Raw genomic sequence first — 26593 nt, 5'->3', positions numbered from 1 at the left:
TCGAAGTTTCTGTCTCTTTTTAAAAAAAATTAAATTGCAGGCTAGCATCTCAGCAGAGGGTGTCACGTACTGTGAGGAGCAATGGGTGCTCTCATTGCCAGACACCAAGCTCCTGTTCCCCCCTTCTGCATGACAAATTTGGGCAGGGTGAAATTCCCTCACCATGGCAGAATTGTGAGCAGAGCCTCTTGCCCCAAGAGGTTTGATAGCTTTTTGCTAAGCTCCACCAATTTTTGATGCATGGCTTGCCCATTGCCCCTGCGGTGCATTCAGAGCTTGCTAGCAGCGTAAGTATGGTGCTTGGGTTACGAAGGTGTGGGAGCCTGTGCTTTCCAAATATAGTTGGACTCCCGATTCCCATCAACCTGGGCAGGGATGATGGAGTCCAGCAAGATCTCCCATTCCTGCTGTAAATGCTTGTCCCATCTCAGTTATGCCCATGGGGTCTGAAGTGGCAATCAGGAACGGAATCTTAAGGTCGTAGTGGATCACTTGATGAAGATGTTGATCTAGGGTGTGGCAGGTGTGAAAAAAGCAAATCCCATGCCAGGCATCATTTAAAAAGGGATTGAAAATAAAACTGCTGCTATTGTAATGCCGTTATATAAATCTATAGTGACCCACATTTGGAATACTGTGTACAGTTCTGGTCACCTAAAAAAAGATATTGTAGAGGGAGTAAAGGTTCAGAAAAGTGCAACCAGAATGATCAACGGGATGGAGCGACTCCCCCTATGAGGAAAGGCTGCAGCATTTGGGGCTTGGTAGTTTAGAGAAAAGTCAAGTAACAGATGCCATGATATGAAATTATGCATGGTGTGGAGAAGGTGGATAGAGAAGTTTTTCTCCCTCCTAACACTAGAACTTGTGGACATCCAATGGAGCTGAATGTTGGAAGACAGGAAGGAGGACGTATAAAAGAAACTACTAACTTCACACAGCGCACAGTTAAGCTATGGAACTTGCTCCCAGAGGAGGTAGTGATGGCCACCATCTTGAATGGCTTTAAAAGAGGATTCAAAAGAGGGTTCATGGAGGATAAAGCTATCAAAGGCTACTAGCCACAATGGCTCGGCTCGGCTTCCACAGTCAGAAGTAGTATGCTTCTGAATACCAGTTGTTGGAAATCACAGGTGGGAGAGTCCTCTTGGGCTCAGGGCCTGCTTGCTGGCTTCCCACGGGCATGCAGTTGGCCACTGTGTGAACAGGATAGTGGACTAGATGGGCCACTGGCCTCATCCAGCAGACTCTTCTTATGTTCAGTTTTGTCAGTTGCCTCAATCCATTAAGAATGTCTACATGCTGCAAAGTCTTGGATCAAAAGACTGGATTAAGTTAATACTGAGTACGGGGTGGAATGCCACCTTCCGTTCTATGCACTTGTGCCTCTCTTAGCCACTTTTCCTCTGTCACCTCCTTCCCTTCTGTGCTTATCCTTAGTCTATCTCTGATCAGACTCTTCCATAGAAGACCCATGTATTACTCGTATAGCACCATCAGCATGTGCTTTACCAAAGTAGAGGTCTCTGCCCTGGGGAGCTTACAATCTACAATTCAGCACAGGGGGCATTGCAAAAGAAAGGTGAGGTGAAACTATCTGGATGGCCTCTTTCAGTGGAATTCAAATTGTAACACAAGAAATAAAAAGAGCAATCAAATGCAACTAAAAATGCAGCATCCAGCACAGCGCATTGATTTTTAATTGCCTTTTATTTCTTATATTGCCTTTTATTTATTATTTTATTATTTATTATTTCATTTCTATCCCGCCCTTCCTTCCAGCAGGAGCCCAGGGCAGCAAACAAAAGCACTAAAAACTTTAAAACATCATAAAAAACTTCAAAACATAAAAGCAAAACATCATAAAAAACGTTTCTTAAAACGCTTTCAAAACAGCTAAGATTAACATTTTTAAAAAGGTTTAAGAACATATTAGAAAGCCATTCCAACACAGATGCAGACTGGAATAGGTCTCAAAAGGCTTGTTGAAAGAGGAAGGTCTTAATAAGCACTGAAAAGATAGCAGAGATGGCGCCTGTCTAATATTTAAGGGGGAGGGAGTTCCAAAGTGTAGGTGCTGCCACACTAAAGGTCTGTTTCCTATGTTGTGCAAAATGGACCTCCTGATAAGATGGTGCCTGCAGGAGGCCCTCACCTGCAGAGTGCAGTGATCGACTGGGTATATAAGGGATAAGACGGTCTTTCAGGTATCCCAGTCTTTCAGGTATCCTGTATTGTACTACAACTTGAATTCTATGGAATTCTGTAATACAATAAAATACAATATATCAAAAATAGAAGCAACAAAATAGTTTAAAATCATACAGCATCTAGCACAGCACATTACAATTGCTACAACAGGCAAAATAAAATTAAGTGGTCTGCCATGACCCTCAGTAATTTTAAGTGGTCATGGGGGGGGGGATTTGGAAGCCACTGATATAGATTAATCAAATCCAGTGGGTCCTCAAAATACCTTAACTGTCAAAGGCCGGGGTGAAGAGGTGCATCTTCCAGCATATGGCTTCAGGGTAAAAGTCCAGGGCTCTTTATCAGAATGAGCAGGAAGGCCCCCAATGGAGCAACGCTGGTGTGATGGCACAGGCTGCACCACAAGAAGGGAGGGAGGCAAGCAAGCCAAACCAATTCGTCCTCCTTGTTAACTTCACAATCATCACCAAGTGGATCATTCCTTTTTCTTCTGGCTGCCTCCATTAAACAGCCCCTTTTTCTTCTGGACTTGAAGTGGCCCAACCTACTCCCAATACTGGGTAGAGTGGCATGGCAATTAAACATGGGGTGAATAACAAGGTGTCATACCAAGTTTTTCCCAACAAAATATGCTCTTACTTAAGGTTTTAGTAAAACAGCAAGTTAAACAGTGGGAGAAAAAGATTTTAGATAAAAGTAACTTTACAGTTTGAGTGACAACAAATGAAATAACTGTTGGGTTTAAGCAAGCTTGCATGCTGCCTCCTTTGATAGGGAGATGTCCCTTCTAGTTAGAATTGAAGCACATCTCTATGCTTGCTTGCTTACCATGATGCAACTTCCTAAAGGGTGGAGTTATTTACCTTTTCTTCCTCTTCCCTTTGTTAAAGGATATTGATCCTTTCCTGCATATTCTCCATTAAGCTTGAGGGAGTGACTAAGACTTCTATTTTTCTATCCAAGCTAGAATGAAAGGTCGTGAGTAAACATTCTTTATACTTTTTACCTAAGAAGACTGTCTCTGTTCTTTATTTAACTAGTGTGCATGAGATGGGACTGGTTATTCTCAATTCCACTGTTGCGTATATACTTTGCTAAGTATTAGGACTACAAACTGTTCCTCAGGGCTGTGGAGTCAGTATGCCAAACCTTCAACTCCGACTCCTCTATTTTTCTACTGTCCGACTCCAACTCCACCCAAAATTGCTTCCGACTCCATGACTGCAACTCCAACTCCACAGCCCTGGAAAGGGCTGTAAATGACTTTTTAAATTGGAAGCTCATGGGAGCATTTTTATCGCTGCCTGAATATGCGCTGATCTTGGCATCACAGCATTTGTCTTCATCTGGGTCCTGTGTCATACACTGACACACAAAATGTTTTCCATTTTGAGTTATGGTGAAATGGTCAAATACAGCTGACTTCATGGGAAGCTTCTTTGACATTTTGAATTTATATTTTAAAAAAATTGTCAATCAAAATTTATTTTGAAGTCGGAGTCGGTACATTTCTACCAACTCCGACTCCACCCAAAATTGCTTCCGACTCCACGACTCCGACTCCACAGCCCTGCTGTTCCTACTTCATTTAAACCAAACAATAACTACACATAACTAACTTCATCCAGCTGTACTTATTCTAGACCATTTCCCTAAACTGTCTGCCAATTTTACATCCCTCAGTTCAGCTTCTGGGTCCTTTCATGGTCCACTCCTGGCTTCTGATACAGTGCCCAACTGCTGTTTAAACACTTTCCAGTATTTCAGCTCTTTAAACTGTTTCAGCCCTTTTGCAGCTCTTCAAGTTTTTGACTCCAGAGCTCTTCATTTCTGCAACCAAGTAATCTATGCAGTATTTCACTCTCTCTTGCAACCTTTTAGCCAATCAGAAGGAGAGTAAATTCCTAATTCTATTTCCCCTTAATTGCCAGGCTCCTGGGTTGAACTTTTGACTCTCCTGTGTAGGGGAGCCTTTAAAGCAAAAAGCAAGTTTTACAGCCCACACAAAATGGCTGAAAATCCTATTCCTTTGCAACTGTCTTGCCGCATTTTGGATTTAGTGAAATAAAGAACCGCACACACACACACGTACACAAATAATAACAATACCACCAATAAGTCCAGAATCTAACATTACCTAATTTGATTACTGGTTACCAAGCAGTGTGGTTCAGACGTTATAAAACCGAGCAGAGAGACAATGATAACAATGACAGAATGCTTGTTTTATACTGTCACATGGAATGTTCATATTCAAAGAGTCATAGAAGGACAGAGCTGTTAGTGTTCCATTTCCTTGGAGTAGTTTCTAACCTGACCAGGGTCGTTCTTTCTGCAGCACCGCCTACGTTTTCCAAGCCATTAGCTTTACCCTTCCCTCCCTTCAAGGATTACTTGTTCTCTTCTGTTGTGGTGAGCTCCTACCTGTCTGGGCAGGTGTTTTCTGCCTCTTCCGTTGCTCTTTGGCACTTGGTATCGCCCCAGAAAGAACATGATCCAGTCATGAAGGAGGTGGTCACTGGGGGAAGGAAAACACACACGCGAGCAGGTGATTTGGTGTTACAGTTTTAAAAATTGGCAAAACCAGTCTGCCCAATAGATCCAAAGAACACCAAGGGTATGATGGAGAGGTGACATGGTAGAGGGTTGTGGAGTATTTGGATGCAACCTCTTCTTCAATTTGGGGGTCTCCTTTGTGCTCCTGGAATCTTTCTCACCATACTAGACAGCCTGTCGCCCATTTCTACAGGGTATGCTTCCTATGAAATGGTCATTCCAAGACAGCTTTTCAGGCGGACAGGCGAAGCTACCAGAGACCATCTCTCCTACATCATCAAGGCAGAAGGCAAGAACTGTATTGTCCACTTAAAAAAGAAAGACCTCTTGGTGAAGAGATTCCCAGTCTTCACATACAAGAATGGTAAATGAGAGGAAGACTATTATGAGATCCAAGATGGCTGCTTCTACCATGGTTCTGTGGAGGGGGTCATGGTGTCCTTTGCAAGCCTCAGTGCTTGTTCGGGACTCAGGGGGTTTATCCATGTTGAGAACCTAACTTACAACATCAATCCCATAGAGAGTTCCTCTACATTTCAGCATTTAATTTATCGCACAGAGGAGGAAGAGTCTGACTCAACGGCATGTTGGCTAAGCAGCGCAGAGATGTCTCATTCAGTGACCGACTTGGTACGAGAACAGATTTTGGGAAAGCTAGACATTTATCATCTGTGGAAACAGACAAAATACCTGGAGATTTTCATACAGGTGGATGTGCAGCTGTTTCGAATGTATTCTGAAAATGTACAAATCACTCTGCGTCATGTCGTTCGTCTCACCCAAATGGCGGATGACATGTTTTTTACTCTTGGCCTTCGTGTCCTCCTGGTTGGGGTTGAGATCTGGACAGAACAGAACCTGGTTTTGGTTACGGATTATATGAAGGAGAGCATGAAGCAGTTCAATGTGTGGCACATAAGAAATGTCCTTTCCCAGCTGAAGCATGACACAGCTATACTCTTAGCCCATCATAACAGGGGAAACGCAATTGTGAAACACTCACACTTTGGATCGATTTGTCATGCTAACACAGCAGTAGCCTTTATATCCATCAGGAGGACTATGCCCTTCCAGTTATTTACCATTGGCATTGCACATGAATTAGGGCATGTTATTGGCATCCCAGATGACCACCTAAAGACATGTTACTGTGCCCCCAAGGTGAAGTGCATCATGGATGTTAAAGGTCCCTTTGGTGAAAAACCACTCTTCAGCAACTGTTCTACAAAAAGCTATTTTGATGTTCCCCAGTCCAGGAAAGCTCAATACTTGAACACCATCCCAAAGAATATAAAAATATTTGCTGTGAGTGCTTGTGGGAATGGTGTTGTGGAAGACGAAGAGGAGTGTGATTGTGGGAAACATCCAATGTGTCAGGCAAACAAATATTGCCTTGATGACTGCACAATGGCCCCTGGGGCTGTCTGTACTACTGAGCCGTGTTGTGAAGGCTGCCAGTTTGCACCTAAAGGAACCACCTGTAGAAGAGCCACAAATGAATGCCACTTGCCAGAATATTGCAATGGGACAGTGGCGGAATGCTTGCCCAATGTCCTCATACAAGATGGAACGCCATGCAGTGATGACGGCTACTGTTTTTTAGGGAGCTGCTCAAGCCATACCTTGCAATGCCAAAAGATTTTTGGCATGAACTCTAAAGCTGGTCCCCTTGCTTGCTTCAAGTGGGTCAACTCGATAGGGGATCGCTTTGGCAACTGTCGTGGTGAAGGAGGGCACGAGTTGCCAAACAACTTTTCAAAATGTACTGCTGATCACGTCCTCTGTGGGCGGGTGCAGTGTGTCAACATCCAAAAGCTCCCTAATTTGGAGGGATCATACAAGTATAATTCAGACGCCGGTCAACAAAACGGTTTGCTGGGGATTAGAATACCACTTTGGATTGCCTCTCACTGACGTAGGAGATGTGGAATCAGGCACCAAGTGTGGCAAAGACAAGTTCTGCATAAACAACAAATGTACAACAATGACAAATTGGGTCAAATCCAACATAACGTGTGATCCTTTGATTACTTGCGGTGGGAAAGGAGTTTGCAACTCCGGACATCATTGCCACTGCTGCTACGGCTGGGACGCTCCAAACTGTCTGTTTCTGGGCTATGGGGGAAGTGTTGATAGCGGGCCTGCCCCATGTACCCAGCATTATAGCCAGCTAACCTTATTTGTCGGGATCTTGGTCACTTTGGCTCTTGCCATTGTTGGAGGATCCATTGCAATTTTGGTGATAAGAAAAATTGTGCTGGCCACACCTCGTCATACAGCTGATCCTCTGATAATGGCAGAGAAGACCAACCTCTCCTAACTCAAGGAGTGCAATCTGCAAGGTGGGGAAATAGCATTGGTACTCTGGCTGAACATTAAGGCTAAGATTCCTTTCCTTTCTCTTTCAACAGCTAACATTTAATTTTATAGTTAAACAAATAAATAGTGTTTGTTGGGTTCCAAGCATACCTGGATTTCCACCATCCAGCCCAGAGAAATGCTTGCTGTTCAAAATTCAGGTTAACTAGGAATAATTGAGACTGAATATAGGACTTTGTGTGTGCAAAGCCAACCCTCTGCTATGCAGCTGTGGGCCTTCTTTCCCATCTTGCGGAGATGTGTGGAGCATTCCTTTCATTTCTTTCTACATTCCCCTCGTCAATTTCTAGGAATGGACAAATCTGTCAGTTTGGCTTCTCTCTGTTTCACATTTTTCCAATCTTAAGCACATTTCCACACCAGGTTGCAATACATCTGCTGGGAGACTTCTTAGAATTTCCCAACACTCAAAAACATTGTAAAGAATATGGTTCTTCCTTCATCTTTCACTCCAAATGTCTTGCTCACCTATGTATTGTATATATATATAAAAACCTCTTGATTGTAATGGCCAGTTATTAAGATTGTCAGGAAAGGGCTTAAAGTCAGAATTAATTTCCAGATCAAACCATAAACCTAAAGGAACAGGTGCGTAGTCTGGGAGTCATCTTAGACTCTTCCCTCACACTTGAGGCTCATGTAGCCTCGGTGGCCCGGAATGCGTTCTACCAACTTCGGTTGGTAGCCCAGCTACGTCCCTATCTGAGTAAGGAGGACCTCACATCAGTGGTACATGCTATGGTAACCTCGCGTCTGGACTACTGCAATGCGCTTTACGTAGGGCTACCTTTGAAGACGATTCGGAAGCTACAGCTAGTGCAAAATGCGGCGGCCAGACTGCTAACAAGAACTAAGCGGTCTGAGCATATAACACCTGTGCTAGCCTGTTTGCACTGGCTTCCAATATGCTTCCGGGCCAGATTCAAAGTGTTGGTACTTACCTATAAAGCCTTATACGGCGCGGGACCACGATATCTGTCGGAACGCCTCTCCCGATATGAACCGGCCCGTACACTACGGTCTACTACGAAGGCCCTCCTCCGGGTTCCGACTCATAGGGAAGCCCGGAGAGTGGTGACAAGATCTAGGGCCTTCTCAGTGGTGGCCCCCGAACTATGGAATGGTCTCCCCGAGGAGGTGCACCTGGTGCCGACACTATCATCTTTTCGGCGCCAGGTTAAAACCTTTCTCTTCTCTGAGGCATTTTAATTCCTGTTAATTCTAAATTATTATATTTTGATTTTAGACTACAGTTTTTTGTACAGTTTTGTATTGTGATATACTGTATTGTGTTATTTTTATTGTATTTTTAATGTTCACCGCCCAGAGAGCTGTTGCTAGTCGGGCGGTATATAAGCTTAATTAAATAAAATAAAAAAATAAAGGCTGGTGGTCATTACTGAGCCTAATTTCTGATTCTAATATTTGTGGGGGGAAATCCTTCGGAACTGAATTCCCACTGGAGTACCTTTTGGTAATCTTCAGTCTCTCAAACAATTCCAATAAAATGGCCATGGGGATTATAGCATAGAGACTGCAGTTGTAATCCTTTCCCCACTTAGCTGGGAGTCAGCTCAATGAACTCGGTAGGTCTTCTGTTAAGTAGATAATGCAGAGGGTTACACTTTAAGGGACCGAACTGTGATGGCACAGGAAGCAGCCAGTTCGAATTTTAGCTCTGCTGTGAATTCACTAACTCAGCCTTTGCTAACCTGGTGCTCTCCAGATGTTGGATTCCAATTCCCATCAGCGCCAGCCTGCATGGCCAATAGTCAGGGATAATAGGAGCCACTGTGACGCCCTTCCCTGGCTCTCCCTGTCAGGTTCCTACCTGTGCGTGGCTACTGCCTGTCACTAGGCACCACCAGGAACTCCACCAGTCCGGACTGTCCTTTTTTATTGTTTCTCTCCCCGCTCTAGCACAGATCTCAACAGATCCCCCTGCTAGGCAACCACCAGTCACGTCCTAATACTAGTATTCCCAGAGACTCTGAATACTGGTATTGTTATTCTCTTCACTGCTGCCACCATTTGTTACAGTTTCCCTTCAGCCTTGGTCATTACCTTACCCTCCCTTCTGGTCTGTGAAACCCCAGCCAAGGATCAGGCCTTTGGTAAACCAAATTAAGTATTTATTAAAGATAACAAAGATAACAAGATTAACAAGATTTCTTCTTAAGGCACATAAGCATATGGTTTTACTCAATACTAATCCGAACTCCACCCCCCTCCTTCTCCACTCTCTCCTGACAAACCACTCTCTCAAACCCACCAAACAACCCACTCTTTCTCTTCTTCCCCCCAGATTCCACTGTCTCTCTTCCTTTTATACGTTCAGCCATTTTAAACACTCAGCCAATCATCTAGCATCCTACTGCCCATTCACTCCCCCTCCTCTTTCACTCCACTTACCATGTATCTTCTAAACAACCAACACTTACCATATATACACTAATATAGGAACATCACATTCCCACCCCCTTAAAACAACGGCAGAGTATTATTCCTGTTCCAGGATTTATACGTCGCGTTAACAAATAAAAGTCTCTATGGGGAAAATGTCTTTCTTTGTTCCTCCGTCTGGTCACGTCACTGCAGTCCCAGCCACTTGCCTGGAAAGTCCATCGGCCAGTACATTGTCCTTGCCTTTTATGAACTGGAAGTCCACTTGATAGTCCTGTAGGGCCCAAGACCACCTCTGCAGCATAGTGTTATGGTTTTTCATAGTCTGCAACCATAACAAGGCCCGATGATCCGTAGTCACTGTGAATCTTCGTCCCCACACGTATGGGCGCAACTTGTTCAGTCCCCACACGACCGCTAGGCACTCCTTCTGGACCGACGAATAGTTTTTCTCCCTCGGTGTCAGCTTGTGACTCAGGTACGCCACTGGATGTCTGGTGCCTTCTCTCTCCTGTAGCAAGACGACTCCCAGCGCTAGGTCTGACGCATCTGCAGCCACGATGAATGGTTTCTCATAGTCCGGTGCTATTAATATGGGTCCTTGGCACAAGGCTTGCTTCAGTAGATCAAAAGCCTTCTGACATTCATCTGTCCATACCACACGCTCAGAACACTTCTTCTTTGTTAATTCATGCAAGGGGATAGGCCATGATTGCACTGCCTCTACTTCGCTCCATAAGGGGGTGACTTTCCCACTCCCCACCCTATGTCCTACACAGATTACTTCACTCACAACTTTCCCATTCACAAGGTATGGCATAGATCTGATTGGGGCATGATCTCCAGTATTAATGGAATGTTTGGCTATACTGGTTCGGCCAGGTTTATTACTAAAGAGATTCCCATAGTTTTTCAAAACTCTCAGAATCTCTTCTTTTACTTCCTCCTTCACCTCTTCTGACCATTCCACTTGATCTACCCCTCCTTTGTCTTTGCTTTCCTGTACCAAATCTGGAAGTTCAGGCTCACTTCCCTCAGGGAATAAGGTAACTTGCAACACCTGTACATCCCTGGTATGGTAAGGCTTCAACATATTTACATGAACCACTTTGCTTTTGTTTAATTGGTCTGTGGTGATTACATACGTCACTGTGTCAAGCCTTTCTCTGATGGTATATGGTCCTTCCCAGTTAGCCTGTAATTTGTCATGTTTCCTGGGTATGAACGCCATAACCATATCTCCCACATCATACACACGTTCCCTGGCTGTTCTGTCATACCAGTAACGTTGCTTCTCCTGTGCTTGACTCAAATTCTTTTCCACCACCTCCATCATTGATGTTAATTTATTGCGGAATTCCAATACAAAATCTACTACAGATGTTTTGTGCTCTCCCAGGGTTCCTTCCCATGAATTTTTTAATAGTTCCAAAGGTCCCCTCACTTTTCTAGTGAACATGAGTTCAAAGGGTGAGAAGCCTGTTGACTCTTGAGGGACTTCTCTGTATGCAAATAAGAAGCATCCCAACCGTTCATCCCAGTCTTGTGGGTGATCTTGAACATAGCTTCTGATCATGCCCTTCAAAACGCCATTGAATCTCTCTATTAACCCATTCGTGGCGGGATGGTAAGTAGTGGTCTTTAGATGTTTTAGACCACAACATTTCCACATACATTGCATCACTTCTCCCATGAATACACTGCCTTGATCCGTCAGCACTTCATGAGGGAAACCCAGCCTCATAAAGATTTTTAATAAAGCCTCTGCCACTACAGGGGCTTCTACAGATCTTAGTGCTTCTGCGTCTGGGTACCTGGTGGCAAAATCCACCACCACCAATAGATATTTCTTGCCATGCCTTGTGGGTTTGGAAAAAGGGCCCACCAAATCTATTCCCACTCTATAAAAGGGTTGTCCAATTATAGGAAGGGGCTTTAAGGGTGCCTTAGTCTTTACTCCACTTTTTCCCACCTTTTGGTATATTCCACAAGATAGACAATGTTGTTTTACATCTTTGGAGATGTTTGGCCAATAATAGTGTGCTGCCAATCTCCTCTTGGTCTTTTTTATTCCCAGATGTCCTGCACATGGGACATCGTGGGCTACCTCTAGCAATCTGGTTCTGTATTTGCTCACATTCATCCTTTCTCTCAGCAGGCATCCACAGTCTATATAAAATCCCATTCTCACACACAACTTGATTCCTCAGTTTGTCAGTGAAAGGAATCTGTTGGGTCAGAGCTTGTTCCTTTATCTGCTTCAAACTTATATCTTTATGCAGCTCTTCCCTGAATTGCTCTGCTTCTTTCTTATCAGAGACCACTTGATACAGTTTGTCTCCTTCAGCAGGCCTGATAGTGGTTGCTATGGCGACCTGAGGCTGGTTAACAGATTCCACCCTGTTTGTTTCAGCCCCCCTTAATATGGCTTCTTTTTCTCTGCCAATTTGCTGTCTGGTCACTACATATATCTTTCCTTGGGCTCCCATTACATCTCTTCCCAGTATTACTGGTTCTTGTTGCTGGGCATTAATGCCTACTTTATATTGGCCCTCTCGGCCTCTCCAAGTCATTTCCACCAGGGCCACAGGCAAACTTTCTGGTTGACCCCTCACTCCTTGGATAGTCACAGTTTCCTGAGGTAATATTACCTCAGATTTTATTAAATCTGGCCTCAGTAATGTCTGAGCGGCACCAGTATCAAGCAATGCCCAATAATTTGCCCCTTGTACACTCACTTTCTCTCTCAGACTTGAATCAAGGTCTGTTACTTCTGTCCAGTTTATCTGGCAGAACTGAACCTTTTTCGCTGTTTCTAAAGTCTTGGGCTCTGTTTTCACTGCCCTTGTCTGAACAGGATTACTAATGGGGTTGGCAACCTCACACTGAAAACGTAGGTGCCCCGGTCTACCACATTTGTAGCATAATTTCTCCTCACTTTTAGGGTACACAGATCCACTCTGGGGTGTCCTGTGCCCTTCAGATTTTACTGGAGGACTCACTCGCTGTGGTACCACATCCCTTCTGCCAGCGTTATATGGTCTGGGTTTAAAATCTCTCTTTTTTTTATAATAATTTTTTTATTATTCAAATTTTTATAAAACAAATACAAATACAACAAAAACAATACAAAAAAATAAAAAGAAATAAAAAGAAAAACTTGACTTCCGATTTGTTACAGATCAGCTATAAGTATATAATATATATCAAACCTGTCTCCTAAAACATACGAAATTCACTTTTTTCCAAAGTCTATCTTAATTAATCGTCAAATCCCATTATCATCATTTCATTTTTTTCTTTCAACAAAAAGTCCAAAAGAGGCTTCCATTCCTTAAGAAATGTATCTGTCGTTTTTTCTCTAATAAGACATGTCAATTTGTCCATCTCAACTAAGTCCATTAATTTCAATAGCCATTCTTCCATTGTTGGTATCGAATCCATTTTCCACTTTTGTGCATATAGTAATCTTGCTGCCGTGATCATATATAATATTATTCTTCCATATTTCTTTTCCTTTTGTTTATCTATAAAACCCAATAAAAAAAATTCTGGTTTTGACTGAATATTTATCTTTAAGATTTTTTGCATCATCCTACCTATCTGTGCCCAAAATAATTTTGCCTGTTTACACAACCACCACATATGATAAAAAGATCCTTCTTGTTGTTTACATTTCCAACATACATTAGAAACATTACTATACATTTTTGACAACTTTTCTGGAGTCATATACCAACGATACATCATTTTATAGAAATTTTCTTTAAGATTATAGCATAATGTAAATTTCAAACCTTTTTTCCACATATTTTCCCATTGATCCATTTGTATATTATAACCAAATTTTTTTGCCCACTTAACCATACACTCTTTTACTTGTTCTTCTTCCATGTCCATTTTCAATAAACATTTATACATTTTTGCAATTATACATTCATCATTTGTACACAAACCTATTTCAAAATCAGATTTATTTATTTCAAACCCATACATTTTCTTGTCCATTTTGAATCTTTCTAACAATTGTAAATAGGCAAACCATTGTGAACTATATCCTTCCTTTATTAGTTGTTCTCTCTCTTTCATTATATATTCACCATGCACATTTTCTAATAGTTCTTGGTAAGTTAACCATTTCTCTTTTCCAACCATTTCTCTTCTATAAAATGCTTCTTGACTTGAAACACATAGTGGTATTTTTAAAAAAAACCTTGTTTTGTATTTATTCCATATATTCAACAAAGGACGTCTTATAAAATGATTATTAAAATCCACATTAACTTTTACTTTATCATACCATAGATATCCATGCCATCCCCACTTCAGGTTGTGACCCTCCATATCCAATAATCTTTTATTCCTCAATAGAATCCATTCCTTTATCCAGACTAAGCAACAAGCAGCAAAATAAAGTCTCAAATTTGGTAATTCCAGCCCTCCTCTTTCTTTGGCATCTTGTAATAATTTAAATTTAACTCTTGGTTTTTTCCCCTGCCAAACAAATTTAGAAATATCTTTTTGCCATTGTTTGAAAGGTAGATCAGAGGATATGACAGGTATTGTTTGAAATAGAAACATCATTCTCGGCAATACATTCATTTTTATTACAGATATTCTACCCATTAATGACAACTGTAATTTATCCCATTTTAACAAATCTTTCTTAATCTCTGTCCATAGTTTTTCATAATTATTATGAAACAACTTTGAATTTTTAGTTGTCATAATGATACCTAAATATTTCACCTTTTCTTCTATTTTAAAATCTATCTTCTCCATTAACTCTTTTTGATCTCTTAAAGATAAATTTTTCACCAACATCTTTGTTTTTTGGTTATTAATCTTAAATCCTGCTAATGGTCCAAATTCTTCTAGTTTATCCATCAATACTTTGATTCCTTCCAAGGGATTTTCTAATACAATTATCAAGTCATCAGCAAATGCTCTCAATTTATATTCCTCTTTTTTTATCTTTATTCCCGAAATCCTTTTGTCTTCCTTATGTCTCTAAGCAGCACTTCTAAAACCAGAATAAATAGAAGGGGGGACAATGGACATCCCTGTCTTGTACCCTTTTGTATTTCACATGAGTCCGTTAAATCCCCATTGACAATTATCTGTGCCTTCTGTGATGTATAAATCGATCTGATCCATTTTATAAAATTATCTCCAAAGTCCATTTGCTCTAGAACCTTAAACATAAATTTCCAATTCAAATTATCAAATGCTTTCTCAGCATCCAAGAAAATCAAAGCAGCTTGTATGTCATTTCGTTGTTCTAGATATTCCAACACATTCAAAACATTCCTGACGTTATCACGTAATTGTCTTTTAGGTAAAAACCCCGCTTGATCTTCCTGAATAAATTGTTGCAATATTATTTTCATTCTTTCAGCCAAAATCATTGTAAAAATTTTATAATCATTATTCAATAAAGATATTGGCCGATAATTTTTTGTTTTGGTTAAATCCTGCTCCTCTTTAGGTATTAATGTTATATTGGCATTTTTCCAACTATCCGGTATCTTCCCCTCTTGTAAAATAGAATTCATTGTATACTGTAAAGGTAGTAAAAGTTCCTCCTCCAAGCATTTGTAATACATTGCTGATAGTCCATCCGGTCCTGGCGCCTTTCCTAATTTAATTTTACTTATAGCCTCAGATATTTCTCTTGACGTAATAGGACCATTAATAGCTTGTCTCTGAAGATCTGTAATTTTAGGCAAATTCTGTTTGGATATATACTCGTCTATTTTTTCTGAGGGAATTTCCTGACACTTGTACAAAGTTGAATAATATTGATGGAAAACCCTTTGGATTTTTAAATTGTCTGTCAACACCTCATCTCCTTCTTGTATCTTTAAAATAAGATTTTTTTATCGTTCTTTTCTTAATTTATATGCTAGCAATTTCCCCGGTTTATTTGCAAATTCAAAAGTCTTTTGTTTAGCAAAATTTAATTTCCTTTCAATTTCTCTAACTGTCAACACTGACACTTGTTTCTGTAACATTTTAATTTGATTTACAGTAGAAGCTTTAGTTGGATTCTTTTTCAATTCTTCCTCTTTTTGTTTTATTTCTTCCAAGATCAATTGCATTTTCTGTTGTTTCTTCTTTTTTAATTCAGAATTACATTTAATAAAATATCCCCTCATAAATGCTTTACTTGTATCCCAAACAATATTTTCATCTGTTCCTTTATGTAAATTGTGTTCAAAAAACTCTTTTAATTTCTTCTTACATTCCTGCACTATTTTAACATTCTGTAATAAAGATTCATTTAGTCTCCATCTAAATCCAAGATTTTTTTTTTTTAAAGTCAATATCACTGGATTATGATCCGAAAAGGTTTTTGGTAACACATCCATCTTGGAAATATCTTTCACTAAATTTTTAGACATCCAAATCATATCAATCCTCGAAAATGTTTTTTGTCTTTCTGAAAAGTAAGTAAATTCCTTTGCATTGTCATTTATATATCTCCAAGCATCCACCAATTCTAAATTTTCCATCAATTCGAAACAGATCTTCGGCAATTTGCCCTGTGTCTCTTTAATATTTTTCTCAGAAAGTCTATCCATTTTTGGTGAGATTACCCCATTCCAATCACCCATGACACACCAATGATCATATGCAAACTCTGATAATTTTTCCATAATTCCAGTATAAAACCTTGTTTTATCTTCATTAGGAGCATAAATGCCCACTATCAAAATTTTTGTACCCTGAATGGTAATTTCAACTCCCACAAATCTGCCACTATCATCCAATAATATCAATTTAGGAAACAATTGTGAATTAATATAAAGAACCACGCCATTTTTTTTTGCATCCTGCCGAAATAAATTCTTCACCCAAATTTTTACAAATTAAATATTTAGAATCTTTCTTCTTAATATGAGTTTCTTGTAAACAAATTATATCCAATTTTAATTTTTTCAAATAATGAAATACTTTCTCTTCTGCGACGGATTAGCTCCATTTATATTCCAAGTTAGATATTTGTAATCCATTTTTAAGCATGTATTTTAGAAAAGTCTGTGCCTGTTGCTCCCTTTGATCCATCATCATCCTTTTCTTCCTCTACCTGTTTCTGTTGACTTTGTTTCCCAGGAATTATGTCCATATCTTTGAGTTTATCTTCTTCCATGTCTTTTGAAGCTTTTCTCAAGAAATCCCTTGCTTTTTGAACAGTATTTAATCGATACTTCTGTTGTCTAAATGTAAAAATCACTCCCTCTGGAACATCCCATCTAAATTGAATTGTACATTGTTTAAGTTTTTCTGTGAAGAAAGCGTAATCTTTTCTCTTACGTAGAAGCCTAACAGGAATTTCCTTCATCACCTGTATTTCTTTACCGTCAATTTTGAAGACATTGTTAAAATGATGTTGCAAAACCATATCTCTGGTCCTCTTTTTTTAAAAATAAACAAGCACATCTCTTGGGATTTTTTTTATTGTTGCATATCTGGAATTAATTCTATAAACTCTATCTATTTCAAATTCCATCCGATCTTCGTTCCTGTCGAAGGATTTTGCCAAGGCATTAACAATTTTCTCTCTGATATCTTCACCTGTTTCCTCAGGAATTGCACGGAATCTCAAGCAATGTTCTTTATCTCTAAGTTCCATAACAGCAATATAGTCCAAATTTTTTTCCAATTCCATATTTGTAATATCTGTTCTATTCTCTAAGGTTTGCACCTTATCTTTAACATTTTTTACATCCTGTGTTAATTGCCCAATGTTATTTTTAATCTCACCCACTTCTGTTTTAATATGATCTTGTAAATCTTTAAAATCCTTTTTCATATTGCAAAATTCATCTTTAAGTTGTTGTCTGTCCTGTTTCATCTCTTGTTTCAACTCTTGTTTAAAATCACTAAATCCCTCCATAATTTTCTGGAACATGTCCATCCCTTCCTGTGTATCAATTGAAACTCTTCGCTCCAAAACTTTGGCTGCTTTCCTAGTTGTCATTCTTGAAAAAAAAACCTTTTCTATTATTAGCCAATGTAGAGGCAAACAGTTTCTTTTCTCCCAGCAACAAAAAAGTTAATATTCCAGGCCTGTTTAACCAACACAGTTCTTATCTCCAGCACATTCAGGAATGTAAAACAAATCCAGTTCTCAGCATCCAGCAGTTAGTAAGATACACGAACAGCAGATTCGTTCAAAAAAAAAATTAATCCAAAATAAAAAAAAATAAAGTAAAATATTCTCAGATATACTTCCTTCAAATAATCAAATCATCTTATCTATTAAGTTGCCTCTTATCCGTTTAATCTTTGTAATTCCAGCTTTAAGCCAGCTTTTTGTCTTAAAAAATAAAGCAGGTTCTTTGAATTGCTCCCTTCTTCCTTAGCTTTGTATAATACGAAAAAAGTGTGACTCACCCAAGTTTCTGAGTTGCCGATTCGTAAACAAGTCTCTTTTACGATAGTAATTTAAGTTAGTTGATAAGATTTAGACAGAAGGCTAGCTCGTTAAAAACGTTTTTAAAAGAGAAAGAAAAAAAGTCTCGCTTACTTTCAGCACAGCCTGTTGGAAATCCAGACTCTGTCTTCCGCTGCCAGAAAAGCCTTCTTATCTCAGGGGGATTCCTGATCAAATCTAGCAATCTGCAGCTCGACGGAGTTCCGTGGATAATCTCTTCGGTTCCCCTTTTATCTTGGAGAACATTTACGCCAGTCAAAAATTCCTCTTGACTGGCTTTTAAATGAAATAAGCTTCCTCTGAGATAGAGCTCACTCAGAGACAACCACCAGCCAGCACTCCTTCCGGGAAGTCTGGGTTTAAAATCTCTTGATGTTTCCCCCCCCCCAGCCAGTTCTGTTGGAGGGGAAGTGATCCGCCATCTCTGCGGCCTCCTGCACCGATGTAGGGGAACAGTCTTTGACCAGGAGCCTTATTTCTGGTGGTAACTGATGGTATAATTGATCCAATATCATGAGGTTTTTCACCTCCTCCACAGACTGAGCTTTTGCACTTGTCAGCCATTTCCCAAATATGTCCATCAGTTTTGCCCCTAGCTCCACAAAAGACCTCCCTGTCTGTATCTGGCAGTTTCTGAAAAGCTTTCTAAAATAATCAGGCCCCAGTCTGAATCTTTTAAACACTGCTTCTTTGAATTCAGCATAGGTGACGGGCCTGTCTGAGGGGAAATATTGGTATACCTCAGCCAATTCCCCTTTAATCAGGTTTGATAAATACTGCATGTATTTATCTTCAGGTAGCCCCCACAACTGAGCTGCTTTTTCAAAGGTGCTGAGGTAAATTTGAGGATCTTGACCAGGCTCATAGACAGCAAAGTCCTTTGGAGTAATTTTTATTTTTGCTCCATCTCTGTCCTTTCTTGTTTCATCAGAATGAAACTTCTCTCTTTCAAATTTTAACTTTTCTACTTGTAATTCGGCATCCACTGCTTGTTGCTTCTCCCTCTCCTCAAACCCCATTCTCATTCTCTCAGTTTCCATCTTCAACTTCTCAGTTTCCAACTCCCTCTGCTTGTCTTTCCCATCAGCTTCCATCCTCAATCTCTCAGCTTCCAACTCCCTCTGCTTGTCTTTTTCCTCAGCCTCCCATCTTAACTTCTCTCTCAAGTACTCTATATAAGCGGGATTGCTTAAGTATCCTTCTGGGGTCTCTTCTCTGACAGGTTGTTTTTGTTGGGCAGTAGCAAATCCTATAAGTGCTACCCTCAATTCATCTACCCCTTTACCCTCGTGAGGTAAATTGAATGTTATGCACTTCTCCACCAGCTCCTCTCTTTTCATTTTTATGTATTCAGCCATGGTGTTTGAGTTCACTCACTCTTTGCCACACACTCTTTGCCAGTCACTCTCACAAGAAATCTTGTTTTGTTATTTCTGTTTGCCACACCACTGTTCTGGATTTTCTAGTATTCGTATCTGGATTCTCTGTTGTTCGTATCCCACCGCTACTGCCACCACGTGTGACGCCCTTCCCTGGCTCTCCCTGTCAGGTTCCTACCTGCGCGTGGCTACTGCCTGTCACTAGGCACCACCAGGCACCAGTCCGGACTGTCCTTTTTTATTGTTTCTCTCCCCGCTCTAGCACAGATCTCAACAGATCCCCCTGCTAGGCAACCACCAGTCACGTCCTAATACTAGTATTCCCAGAGACTCTGAATACTGGTATTGTTATTCTCTTCACCGCTGCCACCATTTGTTACAGTTTCCCTTCAGCCTTGGTCATTACCTTACCCTCCTTCTGGTCTGTGAAACCCCAGCCAAGGATCAGGCCTTTGGTAAACCAAATTAAGTATTTATTAAAGATAACAAAGATAACAAGATTAACAAGATTTCTTCTTAAGGCACATAAGCATATGGTTTTACTCAATACTAATCCGAACTCCATCCCCCTCCTTCTCCACTCTCTCCTGACAAACCACTCTCTCAAACCCACCAAACAACCCACTCTTTCTCTTCTTCCCCCCAGATTCCACTGTCTCTCTTCCTTTTATATGTTCAGCCATTTTAAACACTCAGCCAATCATCTAGCATTCTACTGCCCATTCACTCCCCCTCCTCTTTCACTCCACTTACCATGTATCTTCTAAACAACCAACACTTACCATATATACATTAATATAGGAACATCACAGCCACCACTTGCAACATCTGGCAGCCCTGTGCTAGGTAAACCATGGGCATACGACTCTCAGCACGTCACTTCCGCAACATCGTTTTTCTCCTGTTGCTTTCTAATACCTTTTAACCGGCTGTTCGACTGTTTCACTGATTCTACTGTGTGTTTTTTCCCCATTTGCTCGTTTTAATCTGTGTGCTGTGATTGTTATTTTTATTGTTGTCTTTATTATGTATCTTTTGTGTCAGCTGGCTTAGGCATTGTCTGCAGAATGGCAGGATATAATTTTGATAAATACCGTGCATTTAAGAACTCACCTAGTCGCCACAGGTGACCTGGACTACTCTGTAGGTGGGCAGAGTGGAAAGAGACAGATGGGTCTCTCTGTTCCTCCTCCACCAGCCTGTCATTGGCTCTCTAGCTCCACCTACTGTTGGGCTGTCTGCTTTCTGGCCCACTAGTCCCAATGGGCGCCAGCCGCCACTAGGGTTGGGGGACCTGTGGCCCTCCAGCTGCATGGGACCAACTCCTATCCAGTAGTGTCAAACTCAGAAGTGCAGGACCCCTTCATGTTAGTCACAGCCATGCCCCCCTTTTTTGGCTGTGGGATTGAGAATGAGACCCTTGTTGATGCCTTCTCCCACAACAGATATCCCTAGGAGTCAATAAGGATTAAAGAGGAGAGTGTTAGCTACTGAGAAGAGTCTTCTCAGTGGCTGACTCACCTCTTTTCACTCTAATTGGCTCCAATCAGCACGAAATAACAAGAAAGCATGTTGGAAGATTCTTCTCCGTGGCTACCACACTCCCCTTTTATGCTGATTGGCTTGTAGGATGCTGGCGATACAGGGGCCCTGCTCCCAAAAAAGTAAAGGGTCTAGGACCCCCTGAGACCCTGGACAACTACACCTCTGCTCCCATCAGCACCAGGTAGCGTGACCAGTGATCAGGGATGATGGGAATTGTAGTCCAGCAACATCTGGAGGGCCACAGGTTCCCCAGCCCTGCTTTTAGATGGCAATGTGCAGTACGTCACTCACTCAAACATGCAAAGAGTCAGCCTGGCTGAGGTTGGGGGTCCCCATGTGCATTCAGCTGAATGGGGCCCTGGACTTCTGCCCCAAAGTCCTACCCTGGTGGTGCCATTGCTGTGAAGGAAGGAAAGCCCAGCCTGCAGCTCTGCCCCTCCTCTGCAACCCCATTCCTTGTTCATTTGTTTTTTAAACTAGCCTGCTAAGCAAGTGCTAGTCTGCATTTCCATGCTGGCTCCAAAGGACAGGGCTTTTCCCCTTCTGCAGGCAGCAGGGAAACACTCACTGCTAGCCTCTTAGAAGACCAGCAAAAATGCAAAGCGGATGCTCTGCCCAAATAGCTATAGAGATTTGAGGAATGAGCTAATTATCCCAGTGCTGACTGCTACCCTTTCCAGGGCATCCAACCAACTTCTACGTGGTTTTTCTTCTTGCAGACCAAGAACAGAGGGTGACAGAAATGTCTGCAAAATTTTTAGCAGGTGCCATTAGAATAAGATCTATAATGGTACCTTGAGTTTTAATCTGTTACAATTCCTTTTTTATTAGTTGTTAGTTCTACTTATCCACCTCTCTTATGTTGGATTGTGGATTTATCAGTTTTACTGATTGGTATCTTATAGAAATGTTAGAATCCTAGCAGGAAATCTGATTAAGCTGTATATTTGCTTTTTATTGCTTTTATTGTATGCATTTCAACTTCAATTGCAATGGCTCGTAGGTAATGCAAATGAGGGATTTGATTTGATTTAGCAGGAAGAGTACCCAGCTCGACAGAGCTAGAGAGAGGGGGGGGGGACTCACTCTTCTCATCTCAACAAGACCCATCTCAGTAATTACCAAATGTATTTGCCCAGGAATCCAATTGTATGCTGGCCCCAATCCACGCCAAGGCTAGCAAACCACCGCTCTCCATTTTGTTCCGTAGCCTCCCAAGGGCCCCTTGGAACGATGGAATGTCCACATTCAAAACAGCAGGAAAAACTGCTGCCCTTTGGAATTGCCCACTACAGGAGAAACCGCGGGAGAGAAACTATGAATCAGGCCCATCAGGCCCTTCACCCTCTTTGTTCCCTGTGTGTTATGTACATACCCCTTATGAGATTAAAAGATAATAGCCAGCACTGGAGAAATTGAACTTTTGGGATGCCTCCCTCTCTCTGGTGCCCTCCCCTCTTCATTTTGGTACTTGGTATCACCCAGCTAGTAACCCAAAGGGCTTTTCATAAGGCCAGGATGATGGCAGCAAGGCCAGGGAGCCATTGAGGCCTTCAGAGGCAGAGAGGGTTCAGGAAGCTCCAGAGAGATGTTGTTTGATTGCTCATGCCCCATTTCCAAAAGCCAAAGAATAGCGGGCAGCCCATCCCTTTGGAAAACTCTTCCATGGGCAAAGAATGTTGATGACCGTCAAGAAAGAGAGATGGTGGATTATGGTCTTGTGTTGTCTTGGGGGTACTGATGAGTTTAAAGAAGCCCCCTGAGACCTAATGAATGGTTGTGCTTTTCCATTCAACAGCCCCTCAAACTGTCTCCTCTCTACTCCAGGCAGTTTAAGAATAGCAACTTCTGTTTGGAGACAAGCGGGATCTCTAACTCTGACACAAATCATGGAGAGTGGCAATAGAGGCCTCCAGAACTGGCTTGTTCTCCAATTGGCAAACTCTGTTACTTTGCTAGGATTCCTCCTTCTCCCCATCGACTGCAGCTCATTTCCTCCTCCAGAGTACGCCTCCTACAAAGTGATCGTCCCAAAGCAGTTAGCACTTTGGGGAGGAAACGCTAAGAAGGGTGAACTTTCCTATCTCATCAAGGCAGCGGGACAGGATTACGTCATTCAACTGAAGCCCAGGAAGGACTTTCTGGTCAAAAACCTTCCCGTCTTCACATACAGTTCTCAGGGGAGAAGGATCGAAAGTCATCCCTACATCCCTGTCGAATGCTACCATGAAGGGTTTGTGGAAGGTGTGGCTGATTCCCTTGTAGTTCTTAAGACCTGTTTTGGCCTGACAGGATTCCTAAAAATCAGAGACAGAAATTATGGCATAGAACCTTTGCAGGATTCATTGACTTTTCAGCACCTTCTCTACTTAACCAAAGAATCAGGGCCTTTGGTGTGCAGAATACGAGCTCCAGCTGCAAAGCACCAGGCAGGAGAAAAAATAATAAGCAGACACCCAAAGTATATCGAGATGTACATTGTGGTGGACCACCGACTGTTTCATTTTGAAGGTGCCAATGAAACCAGAATGACCTACCAAATATTGGACCTAGTTAACTTAATGAATGCACATTTCCAGGTGCTCCACGCAAGCATTGTGCTGATTGGACTGGAGATCTGGAACACAGGCAACCCTATCGATCTTACACACGATACCAGGTTTGTCCTGAATATTTTCAATAACTGGAGAGTAAGCAATATTGCCAAGTGGGTTAAACATGACACGGCCCAGTTGTTCATTCATCAGCAGTTTCATAAAACCCTTGGGAAGTCCTACAGAAGCGCAATCTGCACACCCAGCTATTCTGCAGGGATGGTAGCCTATCTAGATAAGAACATCTTATTTTCAAGGACTGTTTCCCACGAGCTGGGTCACCACCTTGGCTTTGAACATGATGGCTCCAACTGCGTTTGTGGTGCATTCAAGGCCTGTGTCATGCATTCATATCAGACAAACACCAACCAGTTCAGTAACTGCAGTATTCAGACTTACAAAGAGCTTGTGCTGTGCGGGAACTTGGCCTGTCTGACCAATGTCCCGAAAAAAGTGTTCATGTTCAAGCGCTGCGGCAATGGGCTGCTAGATAAGGGAGAAGAATGTGATTGTGGCGGCATACACAAATGCAAGCAGGATCACTGCTGCAATCCTGACTGCACCTCAAGGAAGGCGCGCAATGTTCCTCTGGACCATGTTGTAAAAACTGCCGGTTCCTTCCAAATGGGCAGATCTGTCGGAATCAGGTCAATGAGTGCGACCTTCCCAAGTACTGCAGTGGGAAATCTGGGTGGTGTCCCAATGATGTCTACATGCAAGATGGGACGCCGTGCAGCAAACAGGAATCCTATTGTTACGCAAAGCAGTGTTGGACTCACAGCTTCCTGTGTTCCAGAATCTTTGGCCAGGGAGCCATAGCGGCCATCACCATCTGCTTCCAATCCCTGAATATCCTTGGAGACCAGTTTGGCAACTGCGGGGGCGATTCCGCTGGAACCACTTTTGTGAGATGCAAGCCTCAAGACGTTCTGTGTGGAAGAGTGCAGTGCATGCGGGTCAAAGCCATCCCCACAATACCGCACTATACAATGGCCATTCAGACACCAGCCGCTGCTACCATCTGCTGGAGCGTTGCGTACAAAGGTAGGACAGATATGGTAGATCTCGGTGCTGTGCCCGACGGCACCCCCTGTGGCCTCAAGAAGATCTGCAGGAATCGGACGTGTGTCCCCAGGGAAAGGATGCCGTGTGACTCCAAGAAAAAGTGCAGCGACAGAGGGGTTTGCAATAGTCACCATAACTGCCACTGCAATAAGGGCTGGGCCCCTCCCCATTGCAAGTATTGGGGTGCAGGGGAAAGCGAAGAGGGCGGGTGTCCAATGTTGACCTGGAGTACAACTCTAGTGAAACATATCTTCGGAGCTGTGATCCCTCTGGCGGTGCTAGTGGTTGCTGCTGTCACTGTCATCGTGCCGAGACTGGGGAAGCTGAAGAAGTGGTGTGGAAGGCAGTGGAGACGCTTGAGCAGAGCAGGCAGCAGAGGGGTTTTTGAAAGCAGCAGCCCAGTTGGTGTCAACACTGGGCACCGCAAAGAGTAACGCTCGCTGTCATTTCAAGGCATCCTCAGGTCGCCGGCTATGATGTCATCCAGCCTGCACAATTTATCCAAAAGCATCTACACGAGTAAAGCAGGGGTTTTGGGGGGTGCGGCCCTCCTGATGTTGCTCAACTGAAACTCCCATCATCCCTGGCCGTTGGCCATGCTGCAACTGCAGTTGATGAGAACTGTAGCTCAACATCTGGAAGGTCCCCCATCCCTGGAATAAACGGCCCCCTGTATATAGTCCTTGTACTAGGAACAGTTGGAATACTGCCTTTGCTCAAATAAAACTACAAAACGTTCCCCTAATTACAAAAAATAAAAAAGAAGAATGCCCTGAAACAGTTTCATCACATGCCATGCTGGTCAACCTGGCCGTAAATCAGCTTCTCCGGTTGGGTGACTGTGAACTGTAAGGACCACAGTGATTAACCGTCGGTGGGATGAGGCCGCTGAGTTGCCTTATGGCCCCCCTTAAAAAGTCTAAATATAATTAGAACTATACCTCTCTCACACACCCAAATCCAGATAACGTTACAGCCTTATTTTGCTAAAAATAAAGGAGTAAAAAAAGTGGAATGAAACCAGTAATTTAACAGCCCTGATGCACCCCTACAGACTAATTAGAGGGTAATTTATTACTACTTGCTGAGGTGAGAAAAAAGCCATAAAATGGGCTGAACTTGCAGACAGGGAGCTTTCAATTAACATTAAAAAGGATCTTTGCTGAAAGGGGCTTACATTGTGAGTATGCATTATTGCCAGGCGGTATAACTGACAGTATAGTACTGTGTGGAAACTCCATTATTAATTCCATTTTCTAGCTAACTGTGGCAATGCAATGGCTCTGCAATGCTGAAAGGTGGTAGTGGGGAAGCCAAAAGTCTTGCCAGAACCAACAGGAGAGGTTTGTTCATGGTTAACTTAACTGCCCATTTATTTCAGCAAAGACATAAGGATGACTTTCTCTGGATGTGGACACTCTTCACCCTGTAGTAGAAAGCAGGTCAGACCCAACCTGTGTATGGCCACCAGCAGGCTGGTTCATCATATCCACCTCATCTTAACATAATATTTCTTATTTAGATTTTCTTAGGAGGTGGCCCAGAGGACCCCGAAGACCGAAGCACTGAACCACTGATGATGATGATAATTTTGCTTTGCTTACAACACTGTTAAGAACCCAGCCCCCCATCACCTTAATTTGTTCAGAAACCCAAATATGCATCTGTACATATTAATTAGCCATATGCAAATTGTAAGCAAATATGCACCATGGGCCAATGCCCAGAGTCTTTTCAGTGCCCAGCAGCCCCCCTGCATTTAGGAATCAGGTCTGCACAAACGGCAGCAGGAGCTTTTCATCCAGGATGAAATGGCAGAGACAGACGGCCTTTGCCAACTTGGTGCCCTCTAGCTGTTTTGGACTACAATCGCCCTCAGCCTCAGACAGGGATGAAAGGATCTGTCCATTTAAGTTTCCACAGGCTATCATTTTTCCAGTCTAAAATTCAGTTCTCCGCATTTCTGTAGCAATTTGGGATTTATTTATATTTATCATCAGCATTTTGCTGCACATTTCCCC

At 42.1% G+C, this 26593-nt stretch overlaps 2 protein-coding genes and 1 pseudogene across 2 annotated transcripts in view; 2 read left to right on the top strand and 1 right to left on the bottom strand.

Moving 5' to 3' along the window:
* The first annotated feature begins 3107 nt into the window (after window positions 1-3107).
* LOC133373237 (disintegrin and metalloproteinase domain-containing protein 21-like) lies at window positions 3108-26173 on the top strand (annotated as a pseudogene).
* Window positions 5145-6681, top strand: LOC133373455 (disintegrin and metalloproteinase domain-containing protein 9-like). Its single transcript, XM_061603235.1, has one exon. It carries the CDS (start codon window positions 5200-5202, stop codon window positions 6679-6681), a length of 1482 nt encoding a protein of 493 aa, XP_061459219.1. The 5' UTR covers window positions 5145-5199.
* TMEM116 (transmembrane protein 116) overlaps window positions 12960-26593 on the bottom strand; it is a 72649-nt gene continuing 59015 nt past the window's right edge. Inside the window, exon 11 of the mRNA XM_061602707.1 lies at window positions 12960-13076. Coding sequence (XP_061458691.1) covers window positions 13044-13076 — 33 coding nt within the window. The 3' untranslated portion in view covers window positions 12960-13043. The remainder of the gene's footprint in view (window positions 13077-26593) is intronic.

Source organism: Rhineura floridana, chromosome 19 (assembly GCF_030035675.1).
Source record: "Rhineura floridana isolate rRhiFlo1 chromosome 19, rRhiFlo1.hap2, whole genome shotgun sequence".
NCBI lineage: Eukaryota > Metazoa > Chordata > Lepidosauria > Squamata > Rhineuridae > Rhineura > Rhineura floridana.
This window is presented reverse-complemented; position numbering and strand designations above follow the sequence as displayed.